Below are 25,980 nucleotides of genomic sequence, written 5' to 3' on the forward strand. Positions count from 1 at the left end.
ATCTCAAGTGACAAAAAAAAAAAAAAAAACATTCTTTTTTAAACTACAAAAAAGGAACTGTGATTTAATGACCCCAATGTGCATGCTTCAAAATGACCACTATGAAAACTATAATTTTAAATTAAACAAACAAAAAAATCAAAACTACAACAAAATCACACACATTACAGGAAGGGCAGGTCGCAGGGATCTCCTTGCAGCCCTCTGGAAACTAATCACATGTCGCTGTATTAAAATAGCCTTTGGCCCCCCAGAACTTTCTAGATATGCCCCTGCTCAAGTATGGCAGGAAGATTCATCTCAGAAGAAAAAGCTAATCTGTGAGCACCTCTGGGCCCTGTTTCGTGTGGTTGGGATTCTCAGGCACCACACACACAGCTGTAGGTACCACAGGCACAGCTGTAGCAAGAAACAAAGGCAGTTACTGGCTTATCCACTGCATTGTTACCTGACGCAGATTCCTGGTGACTTTCACATCATGCCAGGCATTATCATTAAACTTTCCATTCACAGGCTCCACGAGCGCTTCAAAGGCCCCTGATCCCAAATTAATGACCAGAGAGACAGCTCCATTTTTCAAGGCGAGATTGACATAATCAGCCGATTTCCCTGTGTGAAGCATGAGTCCATTCCTCTGAAGAGTTTTAAAGGACAGGGTTATTTCGTCACTGCTGCTTTGAATGGGGTTTTGTGACAGGTCGTAGCAGAAGTATTCAGATCCCTTGAAGGTGGCAATGTACTCTTCTTTTCCTAGAGGAAAACAGACACACAGGCCGAAGTCAGTAAGTGCATGACACATCAGCAGACCTTAATAAATGCAACAGCTAATGACCTCTGCTTAACCAACATTCAGGACAAATGTCCCTCAAAGACTCAGATGGTGCTGTAGGTGGCAGTATACTTTTAATAAACCACTTCAGGTATTGGGTCATCAACTACAGTAGCTAAAAGTGACATTCTTGAAAATTCAATTAATTTTTAAGTATCACTGTAAGAGCTCTGATCAGACAAGGCAGCTCTGTGTTATCTTTAGGGCATGAATCAGGTACCATGAATGCATATTGGATGAGTCCTGTCTGCTGATAACAATGGACTCCAATGTCTGCCACATTTGTACCATCTAACTGAGGAATTAGTTTTCAGGAAGATATTTATATTCAAAGATCTTTCTCAATGAAGATCCAAGCATTTTCATCACTGAAAGACCATGCAACTTTTTTTAGTAAGGGGCAAAGAAGGAATTTGATCTGGGAATAAACCAATCTTCTATTGAGTATGTATGTACTCCCTCCCTCATGGAGGGGGTAGTTATAAAAAGTCTGCTGCAGTCAGCTGGATGGTTAGCTCATTCCCTGGTTTCACCAAGCAGATGGTAGGACTGGCTGCTATGAAACTGGTAAGAGATCCAGAACAACATCATAGGGGCAGCATGCAAATGAAGTCTCAACATTCTGTCCATAGCTCAGTCTTTAGTATATTTAGAAGTTACAATGTGGGTCCCACCACATGCCAGACAGATCATCAAAAATGTGGCCATTTGGGAAGAACAGTCTTCTCCCAGCAGCAAAATAAGGCAATGGAAGGAAGATGTAAGTCAAATGTGCCCAAGATTTCCCAAGCAATGATGGTAATGTGCCAAAATACATGCAAACAAATAAAAAAAATCACAAACAAACAAAACTACAAAGCAACAACAACAAAAGAGCCTTATGGTTAGAGATCAGCTTGTGACAATCTATAAAGAGAATGATAAGTGCTACTAAAGATAAAAAAAAATCTGTTTTACTGGTAACACAACTTCTCTATTGGCACATTGGAATATTCAGAAACCAGAATGAGTTTGAGTTTTCTCCTCTGTTCTAGTCTTGTTTTGTTTGAGGTAGTCACTATGTAGGTCAGGCTGGCCTCCAGCTAACAATCCTCCTGCCTCAGCCTCCTGAGCACTAGAATTACAGGTATGTGCCAGCAAGCCTCCCAAGGCAATGGTTTTTCAGGACTACTATCCTTTGCTAGTTTAGTTCATGTCATAGAGTCAGAGCTCAATTCAAAGTTTCATCTCTTCAAAGCCAGATGTCCCCACTTTCTTGAAGTGGCTACTAAACATTGGTAGACCATATCACTAGCCCTGTCAGCATCCTCAGTGACCACTGGTAAACAAATAGTGAAGTCTAGTATGCATGGAAAACAGAGCAAATTCTAATTGAGAGTCACAGGAAACACAAACCAATTCATAGTAAGACGTTGCCTTATTTCGTACATTTAAAGGCAACTGAGCACCTCCCATGTAGTAGATCCAGTGCTGTGTTTTAGTGATGCACAATAAACACAGCAGACCTAATGACTGTGTTGGAATGATTTAGTTGAGATATCTGAGTCTCTGGAGAGTTTAATATGACAACAGTTTCAATACTGAGCACCACCAAAATGTGCATTCACTGAAGGAAATTACACATCATTTAAAACTTTCAGTGTCTGAGGCCATTAGTGATACTGATCCTTCAGGACTGGTCTGAGTCTATAAGGCAAAGGCAGAGAGGGTACCTGGTAATGCTGGTAAGTGGTACCTGTCTACCCTGTTCTCTCCCCAGTGGAATAAGTGTGGCAAATATTCTAAAACCTACAGCACATTTGACTTTGAAAAAGGAAATACTCTCTTTCAAGATCAAATCTGGGGGTGGGGTTGGGGGGAGGCAAGGATTCTGATTATTATCATCTCAATTCAATACCACACTGCAAGCCACAGCTAGCACTTTGAACCAGCAAAGCATGTGAACATTGTAAATATTACAACTAAGACAATAATGGCATATTAACAAATTATGGTTTCATAACTGGAAGGACAAAAATGATCCACCCAAATGTCTAGCTTAGTAGTATACCTTAGAAAGGCCACAAGGTTCCTAATAGGCTGGAAAACACTTTCAACAAATTTAAGGAAGACTATAGATTTAGTAAAAATTTAACTAAATTCCCAATGGATTTTTAGATTGATGTAAGAAGTTGAAGTTACAAGTTCTATAGGAAAACCAAAGTAGTCAAAATTGCCAAGATATGCCAGAGAAGGAGGTGTGGCAACTTGACGTAGTGGTAGACACAAGAAATATATGGCAACTAAGAGAATGGATTGAGACAGACAGAAAGATAAATATAAACAATATAAAAACAGCTCTAAATACATATGGAAATAATCTATATTAAGTTTTGCATTTAAGGTAAGGAGGAACAACAAGACCATTAGTTAATAAATAGTGCTGGGATATCTAGTTATCTACACAAACACAATGAAACAAATCAATTCTAGCTCATCTAAGGCTAAAATTAAGATGGGATATTTGTAAAATTTTCTTATGACAGTAAGCTGTGACATAAAAGTCTATACAACGGCACTAAAATGTTGATTAATCTAAATCAAAATAACAAAATCCATTTATCAATAATACCACAAAAGTGTAAGAAATGAAATAAAAACCTAAGAAAAGTATTTTCATTACATATCAATTACAAAGAATTACAACACAGCATCCAAGAAGCTCTCCAACAAATGAATGCTAAGAAGACAAATGATGGAGAAAATGAGCAGAGTAAATGGACAGCTTCCTGGATAACTATATAAATAATATAAATGGATAATTTCATTAAAACAAATATGGAGAAATCAACTTATATTCAAACACTATTTCATAGCCAAAAAAACTGACAACAATTAAAAAGTTAAGAAAAACTCCAAATTTTGACAAAGCTATTGATAGATTCATTCTTCCCCACTATTGATGAGGTTGAAAAATGACCAACTCTAATAATTCTGATTCACACTGTGATCCCATGGCAATTTCACAGATGGTGAACTAGACTTTTAGGAAAATTACCTAAATTCTAACAGGTCACTATTACTCTGAATAGTTCTCTGAACTGGAGATGCTTTAGAGGCATTTTTCTAACTCTACCCTTCCATGTATGTTACTTAAGACAATGAACTCTACAGGATCTGAATGATTGTCCATTTCATAAGATGCATAGTAGCAGAAGGCTAGAACCCAGCCTCTTGCTATAAACCCAGTCACTGCCTGGTAACACCATGTCATTGGTGGAAAGGAGTGTGGAGTAGCATTCTGAGATGATGAAAAACACAACAATGTGTTTGTGAACATGTGTTGGTAGTAAGAGTTGATGGTTTAAGAATGAGGGAAGCATCTATTCAGATTCTATGTAAGAGCCTCAAGTCCTCAGGCTTTCAGAGGCAATTGCATTCCAGAGTCCATCCCACATCTTGGTGAGGTATTAAACAGCACAGAGAATCTATGACCTCAGGTTGATCATCCATATATGGTATGATATAGTATAGATCAATCTAAAAGTAATAATGTGAAGCAAAACCAACAAAAATGAACGAGTGTAATGGGCTTCTGGTTCTATGCATAAGAAAGTGTAAAGCATGAGCAAGTAGCGTTCTTTGATACTGTAAATTGAAGTAGCAGCTCCCTTTGTTAGAGTTGGGGAGAGTGTGCTCTTAGTTGGGGGATTGGTAAGCTCAGAGTACAAAAATTCAGTTATGTGTTTATGATGGTGCAGTTCTTGGTATATACACTGTTTTCAATATTAATTTAAATCATCTAGATGACTGAACACAAACTAAATTATCCTGATCAAATTTTTTCTTCTTGGAGCTGGGGACAATTGATTCATCATTTAAAAGCACTTGCTGATCTTCCCAAGGACCTGGTTTGATTCACAGCACCCACACTAGACAGCTCACAACCACAAATAATTATAGTTTCAGGGGCTAAAATATCCCTTTCCTATGTCTGAGGGTACCCACACACATACAGTACATAGAAAAAAATCAGACACATAAATAAAAATGAATGAATATTAAACATAAAAAATTTTCTTCTTCATTAAAAGAATGATATAAGATTACATACTGAAGGTAAAATTATTAATGAAAACTAAAACAATAGCAACAATAGTATTTTAACAGTCACATTTAAAAATACTTTTCAGTATAGATTAATAACCTAAATATAATTTGCTCTTCATAGCAAGCATATAAGATTTAGCAAAGAATTTAGTGATCACAAATATAATACTAGTGTGTTAACTGATGATGTCAAGATGAAGATAGACTACCACTAATTATAGACATATTATAAAGTACCAGAGATTAAAAAATAATAAGCTGATTATAAACATGAAGGATTTATCTAAGAGCTTTGTTCATTTGCTTCATGTTACTATAAATTTGAAAGGAGAGTCCTAGGAGGGTATCATTGGATTTGAATTCTATTCTATTTTTATCCATTCAAAATTTAGATGAAAATAAGTAATACTTGGTCTTTTAATTTCCTGAAAGTTCAACAGAAGAAGTAGAATTCTATATGTTCCTGATAGTCTGCCTTGAACAAAGTTAAATTTGTTAGAATAAACCTAAGTTCTCATCTGAGTCATACAAAAGCATCTGGGATAGTAGCAGTAACTAAGACTTCTCAGCTGTAACATGTTGAAACAACAGGGTAAATTCCCTGAAAGACACAGCAGATGAATTAACAATGTGAATAAGACACTAAGAGACTGCACTCTTGATAGCACCAAGGAGGGTGAATGGTTCCATACTTCAGCAAGGTCAGTCAGACCTGCTCTCAGAACTCTTCCCACAAGACAGAATATCTGGGTATCTCCAAGAATGGTAAAATGCTTCTAGATTAAATTCCCAAATATGTTTTAAACTCTTTAAAAGAAGACCCGAGGCATGTGATAGGATCTTCATATACCAGGGATCAAATGCTTCAGAAGAATAACATTATTCTAACTGATAAGAATTAGATATTGATGTGATGAAGATTTTCTCATGATTAGTCACATGTTGAACATTGCATCTGATAAAAAAAGCAACGAAAATAAATAAATAAAACAAATTCTCATTTGGAATGGCCTTAAAGATAAGCCATATATTAAACTGGGTGGTAGGTTCAACACATGGATCCCTTTCAATACAAAGACTCAATGATTTGACTTTACCAGAGGACTTAAAAAGAAGTCAGATGGCTTCACATTTTCTCAAGCAATGGTCCTTTCTTTTTTCCTATATGGGGTATAATCTCATTAATTTGACCTATTTACACAAATTTCAAGCCCTCTGAACTTCACTAAACAAAAAATCTCTAGCAAAGCGTTGGACATTTTAAGAGTAAAAATAAATAGGGCAAGGCCTCACTGCCTACACTTGTGGGAAGAACTTTCAGATCCACTCCGTTGTCAAGAATCTATTGTATGTCATTGCTCTGGATGCCTTTGCTTTTCATATATAATCCCAACTCATATAAATCTACAAGGTTTTATAAACATAACTGTGTGAAGTCTAGGATGGCATTCTGCATGAATCAGAAACCAAAATTAATAAGTGATAAAAAAACACAACTGCACACAAATGAAGATTTGAGTGAGAGGCCTGCTTCGTATCTTTCTCTCCTTCAGAAGTCAAGTCCACAAGACTGTCACAGCAAACGGATCCTTGACTTAACAAAGGCAATTGCTTGAAATTTATAAAATTAAATTAAATGATGAGATTGGTTGTCTCAGACAGGAAAGAGAAAACAGAAACTAGTAAACTTTGCCTCTTGAAATTCCTGTCCAATTAAGTCCTCTCTTCCAAGTAATCAGACAAAAATTAACATCGTTTTATTTGTTATAACCCTTTATAAAGTTAAGTTCAAATCACTATTATAAGGAATATAACTAATTTAAGGAAAGAGTAGTTCATTCGTAGATTTACTTAGCACAAGATTTTAAAACATTATATAGTTCTTAAATATAACTGAACATGAATAAGTTCTGAGGTTAACCTCTATTATTGTACAGTAATAAGATACTTTACAAACTATTCAATCAGGTTTTATTATCTTAGATAAACCTACAGCAATTAACCAGGAAATAAACAACCAAATTTCCATGAAATAATACAAATGAGGAGGCAAATTCTTATAAATATACTTGAGATAATGAAATGCGCAAGTTAAAAAAAAGTCCCTATTACTTAGATCAATTCTCTCATTCGTTTATCAGGATGAAAAACCCCAAAATCAAAATTAAGGGAGCATTTCCAATGGGGAGACAACCAGAATAGAATTCTTGTTGTTGATTCCAGCTTCAGACTCCTCTTCAGGTCATATTACATTATATAAACCTGTTACTCATATCCAAAAAATGGATTGCAGCTTTAACTTGAGCACATTTTTACCCAAAGTAAACAAAAATGTTTCAAAACTCTGGTATGATGCCCTTCAAATCCAACTGGGAAAGTGATTTGAATAGTTAACTAACAGCAGATGCTGGGAACCGGACACTGCATGCCTCTCTGTATTGAGGAATGACAGTCATTCCACACGAATCCAGTAGCAGTACAAGGAAAGTAATGAGCAAGTACCCTGACATTCACAAAGTACCAAGTACTGCAATGTTTGTGACCATGCCAGTCTCAGGCCAAGTTGCTGAATCTGCAGCCTCTACACTGTGTATTTTAACCTGGAATTAATAAACGTTAAAACATAAACATAGCTTGATAAGTATGGTCCTTAAAATGACTTTCTGCATGAACTTATGAATTCTCCAGATTTCAATAAATGATTACTCAAGAAAGAGGTAGATCTCAGAATACAATTATTCTTAAAGCAGATTTATAGGTAGGTATTCATTTGAAAAGTGAGGTATACAATTCTCATTTCTGAGGTGGATACAGAAGACATAATTTTAAACAAGAAAGTACATTATTACTTACTTGGTCATGATAACACAGACTAGATTATTTAATCAAGTTTCAAAGAGTAGCCAATGAATATACCCCCAGCCAGGAATCAGAGCAATACTGCCTCTAGTTCTAAATCTTTATCATCCAAATTACCCACATATTTGGTCATGTAGCAAACCATTCCAAATTTTAGAATAATTTTTTTAATGTAGATACAAATAAAGGCATCATGGAATGTAAACATAGAGTGGAGAACTTCACTGAGTATGAGTATGGGACAACACTGGTTGAAATGAAAGTGTTCGGGGAAATTGATAGATCTGCATGAGCAAACAGATGGGGGGCAATGGAGGGTATGGGATGGGGGATGAGAACATAAGGGAACAGGATGGTCAAGCTGGAACAGGGACAGAGCGGGAGAGCAAGAAAGAGATACCATGATAGAGGGAGATATCGAGGGAACAGGGAGAAACTGGGTGCTAGGAAAATTCCCAGGAATCCACAAGGATGACCCCACCTTAGATTACTAGCAATAGTGGAGAAGGAGCCTGAACTGGCCTACTCCGGTAATCAGATTAGTGAATACCCTGACTGTCATCATAGAGCCAGTAACTAATGGAAGCAGATGCAGAGATCCACAGCCAAGCACCAGGCCAAGCTCCAGGAGTCCAGTTGAAGAGAAAGAAAAGGGATTGTATGAGCAAGGGGCATCAAGATCACGATGGGGAACCATACAGAGACAACTGAACCAAACTAATGGGAACTCACAAACTGTGGATCTATAGCTGTGGAGCCTCCATGGGATTGGACTAGGCCTTCTGCATAGGTGAGACAGTTGTTTAGCTTGACCTGCTGAAGGGGCCCTGGCAGTGGGGTCAAGAGCCATCCCTGCTGTATGAGCTGACTTTTTGGAGTTCAGTGCTCATGGTAGGACACCTTACACAGCCCTGGTTCAGAGGGAGGGGCTTGGACCTGCCTCAACTGAATGTACCAGGCTCTGCTGACTAATTATGGGAGTCCTTGTCTTGGAGGAGGTGGGAATAGGGGGTGGATAGGAGGGGGAAGCTTGAGGGGGGATAGGAGGGAGGAGAGGGGCACCTGTGGTTGGTATGTAAAATGAAAGAAAATTTCTTAATTAAAAAAAAGAAAAGAAATGAAAACTTTAAAAAAAAAAATGACTTCTTAACCGTCGCTATTCATATCGTGACCTGAAGACTGTGTCATTACTATATTTTGAAAATTCTGAGAAACTGAGAGTGTCAGGATGCCTGGCCAGCCATACTCTGTACTGTAAGGGGATCCTCCAATTGATGCTGATGTAGACTGTGGAAATTCCATTGCTAAATAGATTCCTACCACCCTGCAATGTAAGAAGCAGCCATCATATGGCCCTACCACATTTTTACAAAGGAATAAACATTCAGTTCAATTATTTTGTATCTTTTCATCATAAAAAAGAAACCTAGGGAAAAATGCAATGGCTGTATCTGATCAGTGTGTAAATGTGTCAAATATCTACTTAATATGCATCCCAGCAGAGTCCAGGCTTTAAATCACTGAGAGTAATGGCTGATTTCTTATTCTCAATGTGTTTCATCTTTAGTCAATATTACAATAGAATTATCAGTAGGTTTGGAAACTTACCACTTCTCTTCTCGCAAAATCTACAGGGTATATATCTCCTGATACTGTCTGGCAAGTCATCGTGGTTAGCGAACAAACTTAAAAGGCTCATGGAGTTTTTTCTCAGAATATCTTTAGTTATATACTACTGTGGCTGAAAAGTTAACTAACTCTCTCTCTCTCTCTCTCTCTCTCTCTCTCTCTCTCTCTCTCTCTCTCTCTCTCTCACACACACACACACACACACACACACACACATACACACACACATACACACATCATGTACTCTAGATGTGAGCAGACTCAATGAACACAGATAGAGAGACAGAGAACTTAAGTTATGTTGCTATCCTCCTCGTCTCTAGTAGAGAAGCCAATACATGTACATTAAGTACAATGAGAGACTTGCTGAAATAGGTAGAGATGTTATTTATGTAATAGCATTCCTGCCCCTGCTTCTTAGAAGCTTTTACCAAGGTTCTGGGTTTATATTTCTGATTTATTGCTATCAGTTTATTAAGATAAAAAAACAATATGTTGGTTTATAATAAAACTAGTATAAACTAGAGCACTTGGACGGCAGAATATGTTTCTTTCTTTTTCTTTTTTTCTTTTTGGTTTTCTGAGACAGGGTTTCTCTGTGTAGCTTTGGAGCCTGTCCTGGAACTCACTCTGTAGACCAGGCTGGCCTCAAACTCACAGAGATCCACCTGGCTCTGCCTCCCAAGTGCTGAGATAAAAGGCATGTACCACCACCGCTCAGCTATTTTTTATGAACTTTTTGTTCTCAGATGTTTGAAAAAGGAGGATTTAGCTGAAGTACATGGCATGGCTGTCTTCATTAGTTACACGTGAGGGTCCCAGCTTCTTCATAGCCCTAGCTGTCATATTCAGCATGATCATTCCAGGCTCTCCATGTCATCTGGGGACTTTTTTCTCAGTTCTCCCAAGGATGTAATCTTATGTCTCAATCCTCTCCCAATTCTAGCTTAAGTATAAATGCACTGAACCTATTATGGAGATTCCTGAGGTGTCTCCCAGAATAAAAAAGTGTTATTAAACCACCACATCTAAGAGAGAAATAAACTCTGGTCAACTCAAGCTCCCCCAAAGAATAATTTCTGGTAGCCTCTGTGATTGTATCAGTCACATGATCCAGCTCTAGTTCATTTCAATATTAAGTAATAAGTAATACCTTTCCAGTTGTCAATTCGCTGAAAGAACAAATGTGATTACACCAATTTGTGATATGTTTAATATGGGGGAATAAAAAAAAAAGAACACCTTCCCTTGGATGTAAACAGTATTGCCATCACCTTTCTAGTTTTATCTGTAATATAATTTAAATCTCAAGATCCAATGAAATAAGGGACATCAGCTAATTTCGCTACTTTTGTGGGAACTGGGAAACTTTTTAGAAATCTCATGGTGTTATGGAATTGTAAACAGTACCACTGGAAGAGGAAGGCCCACACACTTGAGAAAGCGCGCTCAGGTGTCTATAGGTAAGCACAGAGGCCGGGTTTCTGGACCAGCTGCACTTGAAGAAAGAAGGTTGTAAGAATAACTGAGAACCTGTCCTGTGGAGCCTGTCTGCTTCCCCAACCTGCTTGCTCCAGTTTCGTCATGTTAAGATAGAGCTCCCAATATTTAACTGTGACAGTTTTCTTTTACCGTGAATTCTGTGGCCATTTTGGCTTCGTGAGTAGCAAAGAAACCCCACCCTGACACACACTGAAGAGTCAGAGCAGTGACCAGGTTAGTTTACAAACTTGCAATGTTGGGGGTTGGTCCCGAAAGACAGGAATCAGCACAGGTCCTCTTCACCTCTTCCTCCCTGGCTGGGGAATCATCAGGCAGCAATCCCATGGGGCATCCAGGATTGACATTTCCCTCTGCCATTCACATTCGTTTATTTCCCAACAGTTCTGGTCTATTCATTTCTGCATTTACACACTGCTTCTTTAAAGCTTATCAGATATGTACTGTATCATGTCTGCACGTCATCATGCAAGGTTGGCGGTTAGTAGTTTTCTACTCTAACTTGCAGTTTGGATGGAAGAACTGGTAGACTAACAGGCATTAGCATGGATCTAGTATTTCATGTTCATATGCAGTTGGACTTCAAGGCACCATTATCATTCAATGTGCCATTATCATGTTTTTTTTTGGGGGGGGTACAGCTTTAAATTCAATGTATTTTTGTTTCCTTGTTTTGGGTTTTCTTTATTTCTTTTTATGAGTTCTGTACATCCCAAATGCTTACCCTTCCTGCAAAGACCTCACTTCCCAATAATGAGCTCAAAATGCTCAAACAATGGGAGACTATAAACAACACAATTATAAAAGAGAGCACATATCTACATTTATATTTGAAAGCAATGTGACTGGCCAGAGAAAATTCTGCCTGACTGAATAATATCAACTCTTACACCAGTGGTTGCAATTAATCAACAATACATTCATTCATATGTCGCCGGGCGGTGGTGGCGCACGCCTTTAATCCCAGCACTCGGGAGGCAGAGCCAGGCGGATCTCTGTGAGTTCGAGGCCAGCCTGGGCTACCAAGTGAGCTCCAGGAAAGGCGCAAAGCTACGCAGAGAAACCCTGTCTCGAAAAACAAAAAAAAAAAAAAAAAAAAAAAAAACAAAACAAAAAAAAAAACAAAAAAACATTCATTCATATGTCACACTGCAAGGACAGGACACATTGCACATTCACCAGCACCAGTGCCTTTGTGTCTGCATTTACTGTTATTAAACCAAATACCGCATTGAAACAAGTTAATTTCTTTAAGAATGTTTGCCTTGGCACTATGTGAAAGAATATTTGAAATAATCTCTATCCAATCTTGACATAGGGAGCATTCACCTCTGCCACTCACACAATGTACCTTTCCGACCAACACATCACACAACTCTAAAAATTCATGGCTCCTCTAATGAAGGAGCTTGTCCTCCATGCTTCTCAGATGTCCAGGACCCATAGACAATACATGGCCTCCCTACGTATACTGCCTTCTTCTGTTTTGGTAAACATAGAAATGATTCTAAATTGACTTCATGATCCACCAATGGCACATCACCCAGACTCAACATTTTCATTGCACAGAGAAGACTCATTTCCAGAGAAAGTTGTCAAAGGCTTGCAAGCTTGGGAAAAGCTTGTGAATGGCTTGCACTAGGTTCTGGCTAATTCAGGTGCCCATTGCAACAGTACACATTTACCCAGGACTACTTCTACTCAGACTTCTTCTGCAATAAAAAGGAATTCAAACACATGCCATGGATCTTTGGAATCTTTTGGAATAAGGTAGAATGACTGGCTGATGTATTACGGCAATGTGACAAAATACCTAATATTTAAATGGCTATTAATTTAAAATAAAAACAAAACTACCAAAGGACTTAAAAAGTAGTGATGCCTAGAACTGAGTTCATTCCCAAATGGATTACCTCTGGGCGGGCCGCTGGGATGACTCTAATATGCTGGGATGACAGAGAACAAAGGGTTTAGAGTTGCAGGTACTACACATCTAGTGTGTGATAATATGGCTTCTCTATATTAATTTAGTTATGAAAAAGTCACAAAATTGGTGCTGGTTTAGGCTTTTACATGGTTTGCTTGTTTATAGTGTTGCCATGCTTGCATATCACTTGATTAACTAGTGATCAACCTTAGACTAAGTGGGAACACTTAAATGTGCTTATATTTTCTCCTTTCTAGGCCATACATGGTATACATTATCAGTCCAATCTTTACACAAATCTGAGTTGGTTAAAGGTTTCTTTTAAAGGACCAATCCTTTGGTAAAATAGCATGAACAAATACAAAGCCCCTTCAGAAAACACGAAAAGCTAGAAATGCTTACTGATATTGCTCCCTCTCCTCCCAAAGGTCATATCATCTGTCAAGCAATAATGGGCTACATATCACTATCAGAATTAGAAAAAGCACAGAACTTTACACAGAAAAAAAAAAAAACAGCCAGCTAAGTTAAATTACTATCCATTGCTTTTAAATTCAACCATTCTCTAGAATTCATTACACACACCACACACACACACACACACACACACACACACACACACACACACACACACAGGTCAGTTATTTCTAGAAAAATATCAAATAAACATTCAAAGGGGGCAAATTTTCCCCGTCTTTAAATGTCTGCTTGAGAGAGTCTTTAGTAACTGTTCAGAAGCTGATGAAAAGAATATGGGCAGCAAATACCTCACTGTAAACATTAAAAACAGGGACATTGAACGTCAAGGGGAGAAGGTCATGGTAGGAAGCCTCGGGATAAAAGAAAGACACAAAACAAAAGCTAGTCCCAAAATACTTTATGAGATGAGCCGATTCCTCATCCATCAGCAGCCTCTCCCTGACAAGCTCATCCTTCTTTAACGCGTTGACACATCTGAAACTTTAATGTACCAATACCGATTTCCTCTTTGCTCCCTTCTATACCCTCATAAACAACTGCACCAAGATTTTAACCCGGCCAAATGCTGACTGAAAGGCTTCCCACAACAGCTTTTAAAAATATTCTGCTCCTGTTTTCTTCCAGTGTATTTCAGTATGGGGACAAAGAGCTTCCTCTCTGTCCTCCTCATTACCAGTACTTGTTTGGCTAATTGAAAAGCAGGCTCTTTGGAGGTTGGAAGGAGAGAATGAGCAGGTGGATGAAGATTGAACACCTTCCGCTCTGGCAAGGCTCGCTGTTCTCTTCAGGGAAACCAACCCTCCCTTTGTCTAGCTCGGATTCAAGAAAGGCACAGAAGCAGCCCTTCAGTCCTTCCTACCTCAGGTCAAAGTCCTTTTTATACTTGGCATGCAACTTGGAAACATCAGAACTCTGCACAAAATGGAAAGTTCGATGCTTCCAAGAAATTCAGCAGTGAGCTGAGGTCTCCGTCCTGTGGGCTGCCTTAGCACATTTTAGGCATCGCTTAAGACAAAGTGGTATGAAAGCTTTGAGGTTTTCTTGGCAACAGAAAAGAATAATTTGACTTCTCTTGGAATAAGATCACATTCAGCAGAAAAGATCTGCTGGGCTCAAGGTCATGGAGCTTGGCTCTGTGGATATTCAGTTATTCCGAGGAGCTTCTCCATGCCTTCAAAGCACTTTCAGATGCTGCTGCAGGTGCTGCCGGGGCAGCATCCCTGGGGGCCACTGTTTCTTGCATTTCATCTTTTTCCTTCATACCGTCCATTGTGCCTCCTGAAAGCCATTGTTCCCTGTCTAAGTACATGCTTGTCCTCCTAGAGATTTTTAGTGAAGTGCTGCTAGGATCTGTCCACACACACACACACACACACACACACACACACCAGACTGTACTTAAAATGTAAAGGTATTTAAGCATGATTACATAATATATTATAAGTTACAGGAGACCAGAGAAAATAATTTGCTGGTGGAAGAAACTTCTTAAGGGCTTACTATTTGTGAGGCATGGTGCTAAAGGCTTTGCAAGGTTTCATGATGCAAAAGAGAATCAGGCAAATGAAAAGGCCAAAGGAAGTGAGTAGTAGATGAGATTAACTTGTCAAAACCCGAGATGCTTCATAAGAGCTTTAAAGCTGACATAACATCTAAAGGACAAAAGATCTGAAATTTGGAAATCTCAGGGTGGATAAAGGAAAAACAAAAGAAAACAAAACAAAAACAACAGAGTTGGGTGTAAAAATGATTGAGGTTCTGCAGTTAAAAAATAAGAAACAAAGAAAATCAAGCTGCAGGAAATGTCCCCAGACAGAAGTGGAAGAAGATGATGTAAGAGATGGAGGGTAGGGAAGAGTGCTGAGAAATGCTTGCCTCTGAACATGAGTGTCTGATACACACATGAACTCACAGTGTCTCAAGTCAGTTAAAACTCCATAATGGAGGAGAGTAGGGCTCCAGAGGCTCTATCTCTGTCTGAGAGGTTATTGGTAGTCAATGGTTGCTGGAAGAGGGTTACTCTTTCATTGTTTGTTTACTGGTAAGCCCCCTATACCTCAGGGGATGGTTCCACATCCATGTACATACAGGCAACACTAATTGGACCCAGTCAGTGATTTTAAAAAAGAGAGAGTGGGAGAGGAAGTGAAAGAGAGGAAGAAAGAGAGTGAGAGCAAGAGAGAGCAAAAGAGCTCGTGTGTGTGTGTGTGTGTGTGTGTGTGTGTGTGTGTGTGTGTGTGTGTGAGAGAGAGAGAGAGAGAGAGAGAGAGAGAGAGAGAGAGAGAGAGAGAGAGAGAGAGAGAGAGAATATGAAGTTTGGAGGAAGATGTGTCTAGAAGGATGGGGCAAAGTTGGAAGTGAATACAGGATTGCGTGAATATGATTAAGATACATTGCATACATATGGATGAGTTTTCAAAGAGTTAAAAATCCAACAGTTAATGGAATTTAGCTCAGGCTAAAACAACAGAATGAAAACAATTAAGTGAAAAAGTTTGATTCAGGCCTGAATAAAAAAGGCCATAAGAAAAGAGAAGACATCACTGATAAAAAGACATCAGGAAGGCTCACCTGAGAGGCAGCAGTGAGTTAGTGACCAGCGGGAATTCAGTGTCAATCCTAATTTATGTTTTTTGTTGTTGTTGTTGTTGTTGTGAGTATTACTATTTTGAGTAATGAGTCTTTTCAAAATGTGAGGACACTGATTTCAGTGTAAAATTATGGAGAAGTAAAAGAAAGAAATCATGATTTATGTTTCTACAGAAAGTAAAATAGTGATTGAAGTGCGAGATATTTTTATTCTTATTGTACATCAAATGTACGAACATTTGTTTAGAAGCTTTATGGGAAGGGACATGGAAATTAAGAAAAAAAGAGTATATGACCTAATCTATCAATCAAAATAGAGAACTATCCAATCTGCACCCCTTGGTAACCAGTCCCTGCTTTCCTTAGACCCCGTAAGAGAGACAGGCTGCTGTAGCCTTGGACCCTTAAATATCTCATATATATATCACATAGAAGGCTTTTGGTCAGTCTTGATTGGCACTATCCTTCGCTCCAAATCAAGTTATCTTGCATCCCTTGCAAAGCCATGGGAGACCTTATTTTCAGTTCTTTGGATAAAAGGCCAAGAACCTGAAAACAAACTGCCGAGGAACATCTGTTACATCATTCCATCCATTACCAAGCTGTTGTGATTAGGAGTAAGGCCACTGCACAGTAATCCTCAATTTCTCTCCTCGTTAAAACCTGGGGATGCAGTATTGTTTCCACAGAGGTCAAGGAGTTCACTCCTATAAAACCAGTAGGACAAAAGCCATCCAATTCTCTTGTTAATAGTTTCTTTTTGTTTTTTTTTGTTTTGGTACTAGTTGAACCAGAATTTTACTCTCTGATAAATTGCTTCCACTTCTTAATTAAAAAAAAAACATCTCCCAGGCTGGGCAGTGGTGGCACATGCCTTTAATCCCTGTTGCGGGAGGCAGAGGCAGGCAGATCTCTGTGAGTTCAAGGCCAGCCTGGACTACAGAGTGAGTTCCAGGAAAGGCGTAGAGCTACACAGAGAAACCCTGTCTCAAAAAACAACAACAACAACAAAAATAAAACAACAAAAAAAGTCTCCCATTCCTAAATTACGAAGGCTTTTTCTTATCTTCTAGTATTCATATATGGTTATTTATTTCTATGACTGATATAAGGAAGAAACCTACTTTTCCAGGTTAAACACAGATACACAAAAATATTGATTGATTTTGAATTGAAAACATGTTAAATTCAGATATGTTCAAGAGCTGCAGATATAAAGTAGCATCTGATTCCCTTAGCAAGGAAAAGAGGAAGATATCAGGTGATTGGGGGTAAGTAAAGAAGACTATGTATGTACTAATACTGTCTTTGGTGAGAAGATCTTAATTTTTGTTTTTGTTTTTCTGGGTCAGGGGCTTTTGTATCTAAAACTGGCCTCAAGCTCCGTTAAGTCACCTAGACTTTCTGGTTCTCTAGCATCCGCCTCCTTAGAGCTGGGATACAGACATGGACCATCACATCCAGTGGTTTTATGGGCTGCTAGGCATCCAACAAAGAGCTTCCTGTGTATTAGACAAGCGCTCTATCAACTAACCAAAGCAGCAGCCCCTAAAGGAAACTTTTTAATGACACAAAACATCTACTTACATGTCAGGCACTGCATTCATTGGAGATGTTTTGATGCCTTGCAGTAGTGTATCTATAGGTCTACTTTCATAATTACTGGCTAAACAAATCACATCTATGAGCAAAATTTCAGTGTCAGGGATGTTCATTTAGGTCACTCTCTACAGATTTTCCCAAAAGGAAAAAAAGTAGAAACTTGTAGTCAGAGGTCAGGATTAAACACAAAACATCTTCTTTAGTGGTTTGTTTTTTGCTTTTGGGGTTGTTTGTTTGTTTGTTTGTTTTTGTGGTTTTTTGGGTTTTGTGATTTGTTTTGAAATAGAAACTCTTCAGACTGGCTTTGGAGAAACTCCCAATCTGCCTATGTCAGCATGTGGTGCTGTAGGTGCTAGCTATGATGCTCAGAGACACTACATACAACCTTGCATACAAACCTATTTACCAAAAGGTCCATAGTGGTCTTAAAATTCAGAGAAAAATATAGACAATTAAAATATTTAACTGTAGAAATATGCTTAAAGGAATAACGATACAACAGTAGGATACAATAACCTCCAACTAGGGTTTGAACCCAAGAATTTTGTGCATGTTAGTTAACTTGATCACTGTTTTGTATTCTCAGCCACAGGATAGAATATTTTGTATTCACTAAAATAATGAGTTGATATTATAATAGGAGGAAGGAAAAACCCTTTTAAAATAAAGTTAAGCAAAATAAATACAGGATTTATTAATTATCTCGTCATTATAATTATATATGCGTTATATATATATGCACATTATATACATAGATATATACATACAGATAAATATGGGGATATAAACACAATTTTGGAAGGAAGAGATCACAGTGTTATAATTTCTATGCTATACCTACTTATTTTCTTTGATCTTTCTGTGCCTTCTACAGTTTTTGTAACCAGAAAAAAAGCTAGTAAGATTAAATGATAGATTCAGACTGGTTTTGATACATATGTGGACTCTTACATAAGTAGTTCCCTTTTACAAGTCAAGCCAGAGCCAAAAAGATGTCAAATCACATTGTGTTCCACAAAGACACAGTTTCCAACAATGACATAATGCAAAGCCTCCCACAGAGACCCTCTTCTATTTCACACAACACTGTGCTTCTTAGCAGTGTTTAACAGTTGGAAATGCTGAGAGGCTACAGATGACATCATTAGCAGACATTATTTTCCCTCACACTTTTGTCAGGGAAAATCCCTTCAGAGATTTATTTCTGAGTTCTATTTTTACCCAGGCTGACAAAATTCATCCTGGAGTATATAAAGCATGTGTTTGCAAGCATCCCCAAATTGTATTCCATTTTACTTATCACATTGATAAAGGCTGTGTGTCATGGGCTTGTCCTTTGTAACCCCTCTTATTGGGAAGCAAGTGGACTGCTGTGGATATCGCTCTATATAAATAAAACACTGATGGCCAGTGACCAGACAGGAAGTATAGGCAGGACAAGGAGAGAGGAGAATTGGGGAAACAGGAAGAAGGGGGGGAGAGACACTGCAGCCATCGCCAGGACAAGCAGCATGTAAAGACGCCGGTAAGCCACCAGCCACGTGGCAAGGTATAGATTTATAGAAATGGGTTAATTTAAGATAAAAGAACAATTAGCAAGAAGCCTGCCACAGCCATACAGTTTATAAATAATATAAGCGTCTGAGTGATTATTTTATACGTGGATTGTGGGACTACGGGGCTTGGTGGAGCCTGGAGAGAAGCCCTCCAGGAACAGTGGACAGCATCTCAGAAGACAGCACCTGAGCCATCAATTCTAAAACTGGCCAGGAATATAAGAAAAAAAAATTTCAAATCATGATTTTTTTCTTTTTTTATTCTATTATTATTATTATTATTATTATTATTATTTTACATGCATTGGTGTCAGGTCCCCTGAAACTGGAGTTACAGCTGGTTTGAGTTACAATGTAGGTGCTGGGATTTGAATCTGGGTCCTCTGGAAGAGCAGTCAGTGCCTTTAACCACTGAGCCATCTCTCCAGCCCTTAAATCATGATTTTTAAAACTTTTTCTGCAATTTAACTATTCTGTCTATACCAAAGAGGTAGATTTTGTAGGCTAACAAAGTTCAGAAAAATCTCCAAATGCCTTTGAGTTCAGTAAATGCACTTTCCACCTCTGCCTATCACCTTGACCATAATGGACCAATCCATTTTCCATACAGGAACTATGACCCTCACTTTAGTAAGACCACACCTATATTTGGGTACAGATAGCACCCTCCCAGGGGCCACTTCCAACATACAAATGTATATTCAGATGAACCTTTAAAACCAATGATTTTTGAGTTTTTGTTGTCACTCAATATGGAGAGTCAACCCCACCCCCTCACACCACTATCTCCGTGGAGACGTTTTTCTCTGCTTGCCCTTTATCAGCTTGATTCTAACACACCCGCTGGAACTATCAAATCTAGGATGCTATGACCTGTCTGTGTTATCTGGGAAGAGTAATCATCTTGTAAGGAGCATCACATACGCTTTAGGTAGAGATACACACACATCAAGGAGCTCGAAGCTAACAACTGGGCACGCTGCATCACTTCCGGGTTTACGGGGACGGTTGTCAAAGGATGCTGTCTTGGAAACAGTTCCAGGCTAGAGTAGAGCTTTCTCGCCTCTCCAACATTTTCAGAAGCCTATGGAAATGTGAAGCCTGCATTCTAGGGGAGATTTAAACTTTGCTTTACAGCATGATGTTCTTCCACTTCTTCACTTCACTGATCACTTTTGCTTTGTAATTGTAGTTTGAGGGTGGTGTTATATTTCTGGCCTCTGGGTCTGTGACATTGGGTAAGTTATCTGAATGCCCCCCCAAAACATGTAAAGTGACACTTTCCATGTATATCATACTGCTTAATTCCTAGGAGGATTACATGAACTTGGAGTTTATATATGCATATCTGAAAATCCCTACCTTGGAAGGCAGCTTCTTTGGGACAAGAAATTATGTGGACCCCTTCTTCCTCTCTCCTAGCCCACCACACAGATCTCCCTGATTAGGTACCAGTTGGATTGATTGATGGTTGTTAAAACACAACAGCACTGCTTTGCTCTATCGCTAAAATGAAGAAAAACAAAGCCATGATGCTCATCTAAGTCCTCATGAATAGTCAGTCACAAATGGTATACATTCTCGTGAAAATAGAATAGACACTAGATATGCTTCTATTTGTTCTCTAGATGTTCCTGTTTCTCAATTTCAAAACAAGTTCTTAGTTCTGAAAGCTCTGAAGTACAGCACAGTTGTGTAATGTCTGGGTGGGTAGACAGAATACAAATGATGGTAGTGAAGAAATGTGTGGAGGTTACTATTTCTATTTACACTCTTGTGAGGTATTTAATAAAGTAGTTCCAATACAAGGAAACATCCTGCGTTTGTACTCATGCTTGGGGAAGCCAGACCACCTTGTTTCTGCTATTAGATACATGGGAAACATAATTTCAGCCACAGAAAGTGGAGTCTAAATGGCTCCTGACTTCCTGTGACAGGAGCTCTGTGTTTCTATAGAGACTGCAGCATAATTCCTGATGGATGATGGGTCTATGATTGCTTCCTCCGGTTCCTCATAAGAATCTGCTCTAAAGTTTAAATGCTGAATAAAAATGCTTCCACCCAATAAATGTGACAGCAAACATCCCAGTAAACCTGTCTGCAGCAGCCCAGTCCTTTACCACAGGCTTTAATGTCAGGCTGCTTTTTTATTCCGGAGGTCAGGAAAACAAACACTCTGTGAGCTCATTATGTGCACACCCAAAGGAGCAGAGAAACAGGAGCCTTTCCAAATACCAGACAAAGAAACCTAGGGTTGTCTTTGTATCTCCCTGAGATTCGGGTGATGAAACACTTGCTAATACAAGCTATTGAAACCAATCAACAGACAGAACCAGTCTCACGTGGCCTCTTAAACACCTCTCTCTCGCTGCCTTCTTAATTAACTGCTGATTTTTATACCAACGACGCCAGTCAAGAAGTACAAGGTTACTTTAGCACTGTTTTCGCTTAAAATTTTAAGGTACTAAATAGTTTCAGCTGAAAATTTATCACAAGAAATAATAACTAATAATCCATTTCTCAATGATTCCAGGTATAGTGTGAACTAAGAGTTTTCAGTGGACATCCTGCACATAAGAGCAAACACATGACATGAGTTCATTGAATAATTGGTAAGAATGGAAGCTAGCCATAATAGTCACTCAAAAACATTATAAAGACAATAAATTTGGTAATGGGAAAAATAAGTAAGTTAATGTAGATTCACCATGAGGCATACTTTATTTCTAATTTTTTAGAAAATGAGTGATTTATGTGCATGTCTATGGTCATTCCTCTGACCAAGTTACGAGATAATATTTGTGATCTCTTCAATCTTAAAGATTTTATCTAAGAAATAATTTCTACACAGACTATGAAGTTGCTGATAAGTGCTTTCCCCTCCATTCTTCCCCTCCCCCAGCCCCACCCCCTCATTTCCTCCCTCACTCACAATGATGTGATTAGTCCAGCTTGTACTAGGGCTTCAGAACTCTAATAAACAAGGAGCAATTTTCTGGTCCTCATTAACTCCTGTTAAAATAAGCACTGCACAACAATAGTCCACCCAGAGTTGCCTGGGAAAAAATAGCAACCAAAAAAAAAAAAAAAAAAAAAAAACAGCCCCAACATTCTATGCATAATGGACTCTATTTAAATGAGCAGATTATTGCAGAGTTTTAATTAGCTATTTTGTGACCATGGCACAGGTATCCAAATCCAAATTAATGGCAAGGTTTCCTGCAGACATTGCAGACTGGAATGTAGACGAGGGGAGTCCCTGGTAGAGCCAGAGGTGACACCAATGGTTTATTATGTTTGCATTTAATTTTTTCAAACATCTCTTCTACAGCTGACACACCAGCCATTTCCAGTTCTCCTTATATTAAAGCCTTTTGACTATCTTTCTCTATGTGAATTTTCTCTTTTATGTCTTTTTTTTTTTTTTGTACATTTTAAAGGTAGGTCTAAACACCAAAAACCAGTTATTTTAAATACACAATTTAATAAATTTGAACAAATTGACAGCATAACAGACCTAATACTGCAATGATATTTTACATGTCGTTTCCATCAAAAATAAACCTTATGACTACTTTAAATGCATTTCCAGTTCCAATGCTGAGGCTAACTTTACTAACACTTAACTTTCTGTCTGCAGAGACTCACCTTTTCTGGACTGTTTTCCACTGCATGGTGTATAATGATGATGCTCTGGCAAGTTTTGCTTGCTCATCCATGTGGCAGCCTATAGCAATGTGGGCCACAGTATGGGGGTTTGAGTAAGAATGCCCCCCTAGGCTCATCTATTTGAATGCTTAGTTGCCAGAGAGTGGAAATGTTTGAAAGGATTAGAAGGATTAGGAGGTGTGACCTTGTTGTAGGAAATGTACCACTGGGGCCAGGCTTTGAGGTTTCCAAAGTTTACATTAGGCTCAATCTTTCTGCCTGCAGATCAGGATGTAGCTCTCAAGTATTTCTTCAGCACCATGCATACCTGCATGCTGCCATATTCCCTGTCATGATGATAATGAACTAAACCTCTGAAATTGTCCAGGTAAATGTTTTCCTTTTGTAAGAGTTGCCTTGGTTGTGGTTTCTCTTCACAGCACTAGAGCAGTGACTAAAACACACAGCAACACTCATGTGGACATACTTAGACTTTGCATGTGTACTCACCAGTCAGTGGACATTTGAGTTATTTCTATTGCTTCTGTTATGACAAATACTGCTGTAGTACTATGAACACTTATGTAAAAGTTTCTTGTGGACATGTTTTCATTCTCTTAACTAGGGGATTTAAGAAGGGAACTACCTAGCCATATGATAAGTCTGTATTCAACGGTTTATGAAACTACTAAACTGTTTCATAAAACTTGACATCACCAGCAAAGAGAGGGTTTCCAGCAGTTCTGTTTCTTCACTAACACTTGTTATGGACCATCCGTCTTTTTACAGTGATTCCTGTGGTTGTGAAATTCATCTCACTGTTGTCTTAATTTGCATTATCCTTATGTTAATAATGTTGACTATTTCTAATTTGTGTCTGAAGTTTCTATTCTTTAGGTCTTTTTCAGTTTACTATTTATTGAAAGTTTGATGTCTCATTTTTCATTAAACCCAACCCATCTCTCTCTATCCCTCCCCTCCCTGTGTGTGTGTATGTGTGTGTGTGTGTGTGTGTGTGTGTGTGTGTGTGTGCGTGCATGCGCATACATGTGTAGACCAGAATTCAATGTCACATGTCTTTCTCAGTTGCTCTCCATTTTATTTATTGAGACAGGGTCTCTCTCTGAACCTGGAGATCTTCAGTTCAGCTAGACTTGATAAGCATTGATTTCCCCGGGGATTCTCCTTGTCTTTCCTCAGTGCTGAAATTACAGGCACATATCAGTATTCTTGGCTTCTAACATGGTTTGAAGGGGTTGAGCTCAGACCTTATTGACTGCACAGCAGGTACATCACTGACTTACACACCTCTCCAGCCCTAAACTCATTTCTTGATATACATTAATGTTAATTCCTGATCACATGTAATCAGCTTCTATATCAACATGCATCCTGCCCATGGCTCATTCTAAATATACCTCCATGAAGGAGCCAATAACATGTTTGCATTTGTAGGAGAGGCAAACAAGCTGAATTTTATATTTATGAGTAAGTAATGAAAAAAGGCTTGAGTTCACCTTCATTTTGCATATATTACAATTAAAGTATCAACAGATTACAGGAATCTATATTTTAAGTAAAGTGCTGGCATTTGCCTGCTTTCCTATTTTCTCGAGGACAATGTTAGACGTCTTTATCAGCAAATACAACCTCCTCTTTTTGTCATATAATGCCTCCAGTGGAAGCAACATGCAGAAGAATACTACCCCATTACCTTACAGTGTATGGCTTTTTCTTTTTTTAATTAAAATTTTCTTTATAAAATATATTCTGATCACACACAGAAACATACATACATATACATAAAAACACAAAATTGGAAGCCATAATACACAAGCAAAAGACATAAGAAAAAAAAATTTTTTTAATGACCAAACAAATGCAACATGAGACAAAAGAAGTCAACGAAAACACCATTAGAGAAAACAGATTTTCCTCTGGAAGCAGATGTCACTGGGGAAAGGTTCTTGATCATGGCTAGGAGTCTGTATTCCCACCCCCTGCTGAGCCCTGGAACCACACTGCCTTGAACCTGTGGAGATGTCCTCTTTGAGAATGACTCTCTATGAAGGTTCAAATGCTACTCAAACAAAAATTATCCACTTCATGTTTTGCAGCTCAGTAAAACTTTGGGAAATAGGAGAATAAAACAAGGAACAAAAGAGCAAGAGAGGTGAAATTGATACTCAACTGGAGAAAACGCATCGGATTGTGCAGAGTAGAAAAGTTTGGAGGACTAGGATTGTTCACTCTGCAATGGTGTGATTAACTGGGGAGAAGCACTTGACTGATGTAATTAAATGATGGATTAGACTGAGCAGGTCCGCTGCAGTTCTCTTCTGGAAAGCCATGTGTTGTTTAAGCCAGAAGTGACACATTTTCATTCCCTCAGTTTTACTTTCCATTTGTCTTTCGAGGAAAACAACAACACACCACCGCAACAGGGGCCTTTCCCCAGAAATGAACAGGAACTCGGGAGGCCTTCACTTGCTCTTCAGTTCATTTCCCCCTTGTTTCCAGGCCGCTGTTCTCTGCAACCTAGATTTGTTTTAGCTTCCATGCTGGGGATAAAGGTGTATGATTTTCTACTCCAGTGGTTTCTGAGAAATTCTGATTAATAAAGGCTGGACTAGTTTAGCCCTGGGAGACTGCTATGCTCCTTTGGATGTAAAATATTTAAACTGAACCAAAAATGATTTGCTAATTGGTAGAATCCTTTACTGGTATGACTCAGCTTAAGAGCAAAACCTTGGCATCTTAGAAGGAAAAAACTATTTTGAAGAGTGAGTGGTTGTAGGGATGGTGTGTGTATGTGTGTGTGTGTGTGTGTGTGTGTGTGTGTGTGTGTGTGTTATATGTCTAGTGTGTGTCTGTGTGCGTGTGCATGTGTGGGGGGGTAGTATGTGTATGTGGTATGTGATATGTGTGTGTCTATGTAGTGTGTCTCTCTGTGTGATGTGTCTGATGTGTGTGTGTCTCTGTGTGTCCATGTGATGTATGTAGTATGTGGGGTATGATGTGTGGTGTGTGAGGTGTGTGTGTGTTAGTTTTAGGAGGGTGGGGAAAAAAAGGACAGAAGAGAATCTGCAGTTAAAGCTGGGACACCAAGGAATTGATAGCATTAATGACCATATGTTATTTTAATTTTGGGATTTTGATATCTATAGTAGAAAAAAATTAAAGAAGAACATGAACTGTTAGGTCACTGATACTTTAAAGCTAAACTGATATGCAGATATAAAGAAAGTAAACTGAAATCACTTTTTACTATA

At 38.5% G+C, this 25,980-nt stretch overlaps 1 protein-coding gene across 32 annotated transcripts in view; it reads right to left on the reverse strand.

Moving 5' to 3' along the window:
* Nrxn1 (neurexin 1) overlaps window positions 1-25,980 on the reverse strand; it is a 1,071,743-nt gene that overhangs the window by 679,079 nt on the left and 366,684 nt on the right. For all 32 annotated transcript variants that reach the window (XM_076559341.1, XM_076559345.1, XM_076559352.1 and 29 more), the window contains one exon: window positions 449-750. In XM_076559341.1, coding sequence (XP_076415456.1) covers window positions 449-750 — 302 coding nt within the window. The remainder of the gene's footprint in view (window positions 1-448; window positions 751-25,980) is intronic.

Source organism: Peromyscus maniculatus, chromosome 22 (assembly GCF_049852395.1).
Source record: "Peromyscus maniculatus bairdii isolate BWxNUB_F1_BW_parent chromosome 22, HU_Pman_BW_mat_3.1, whole genome shotgun sequence".
In the NCBI taxonomy this organism is placed as follows: Eukaryota; Metazoa; Chordata; class Mammalia; order Rodentia; family Cricetidae; genus Peromyscus; species Peromyscus maniculatus.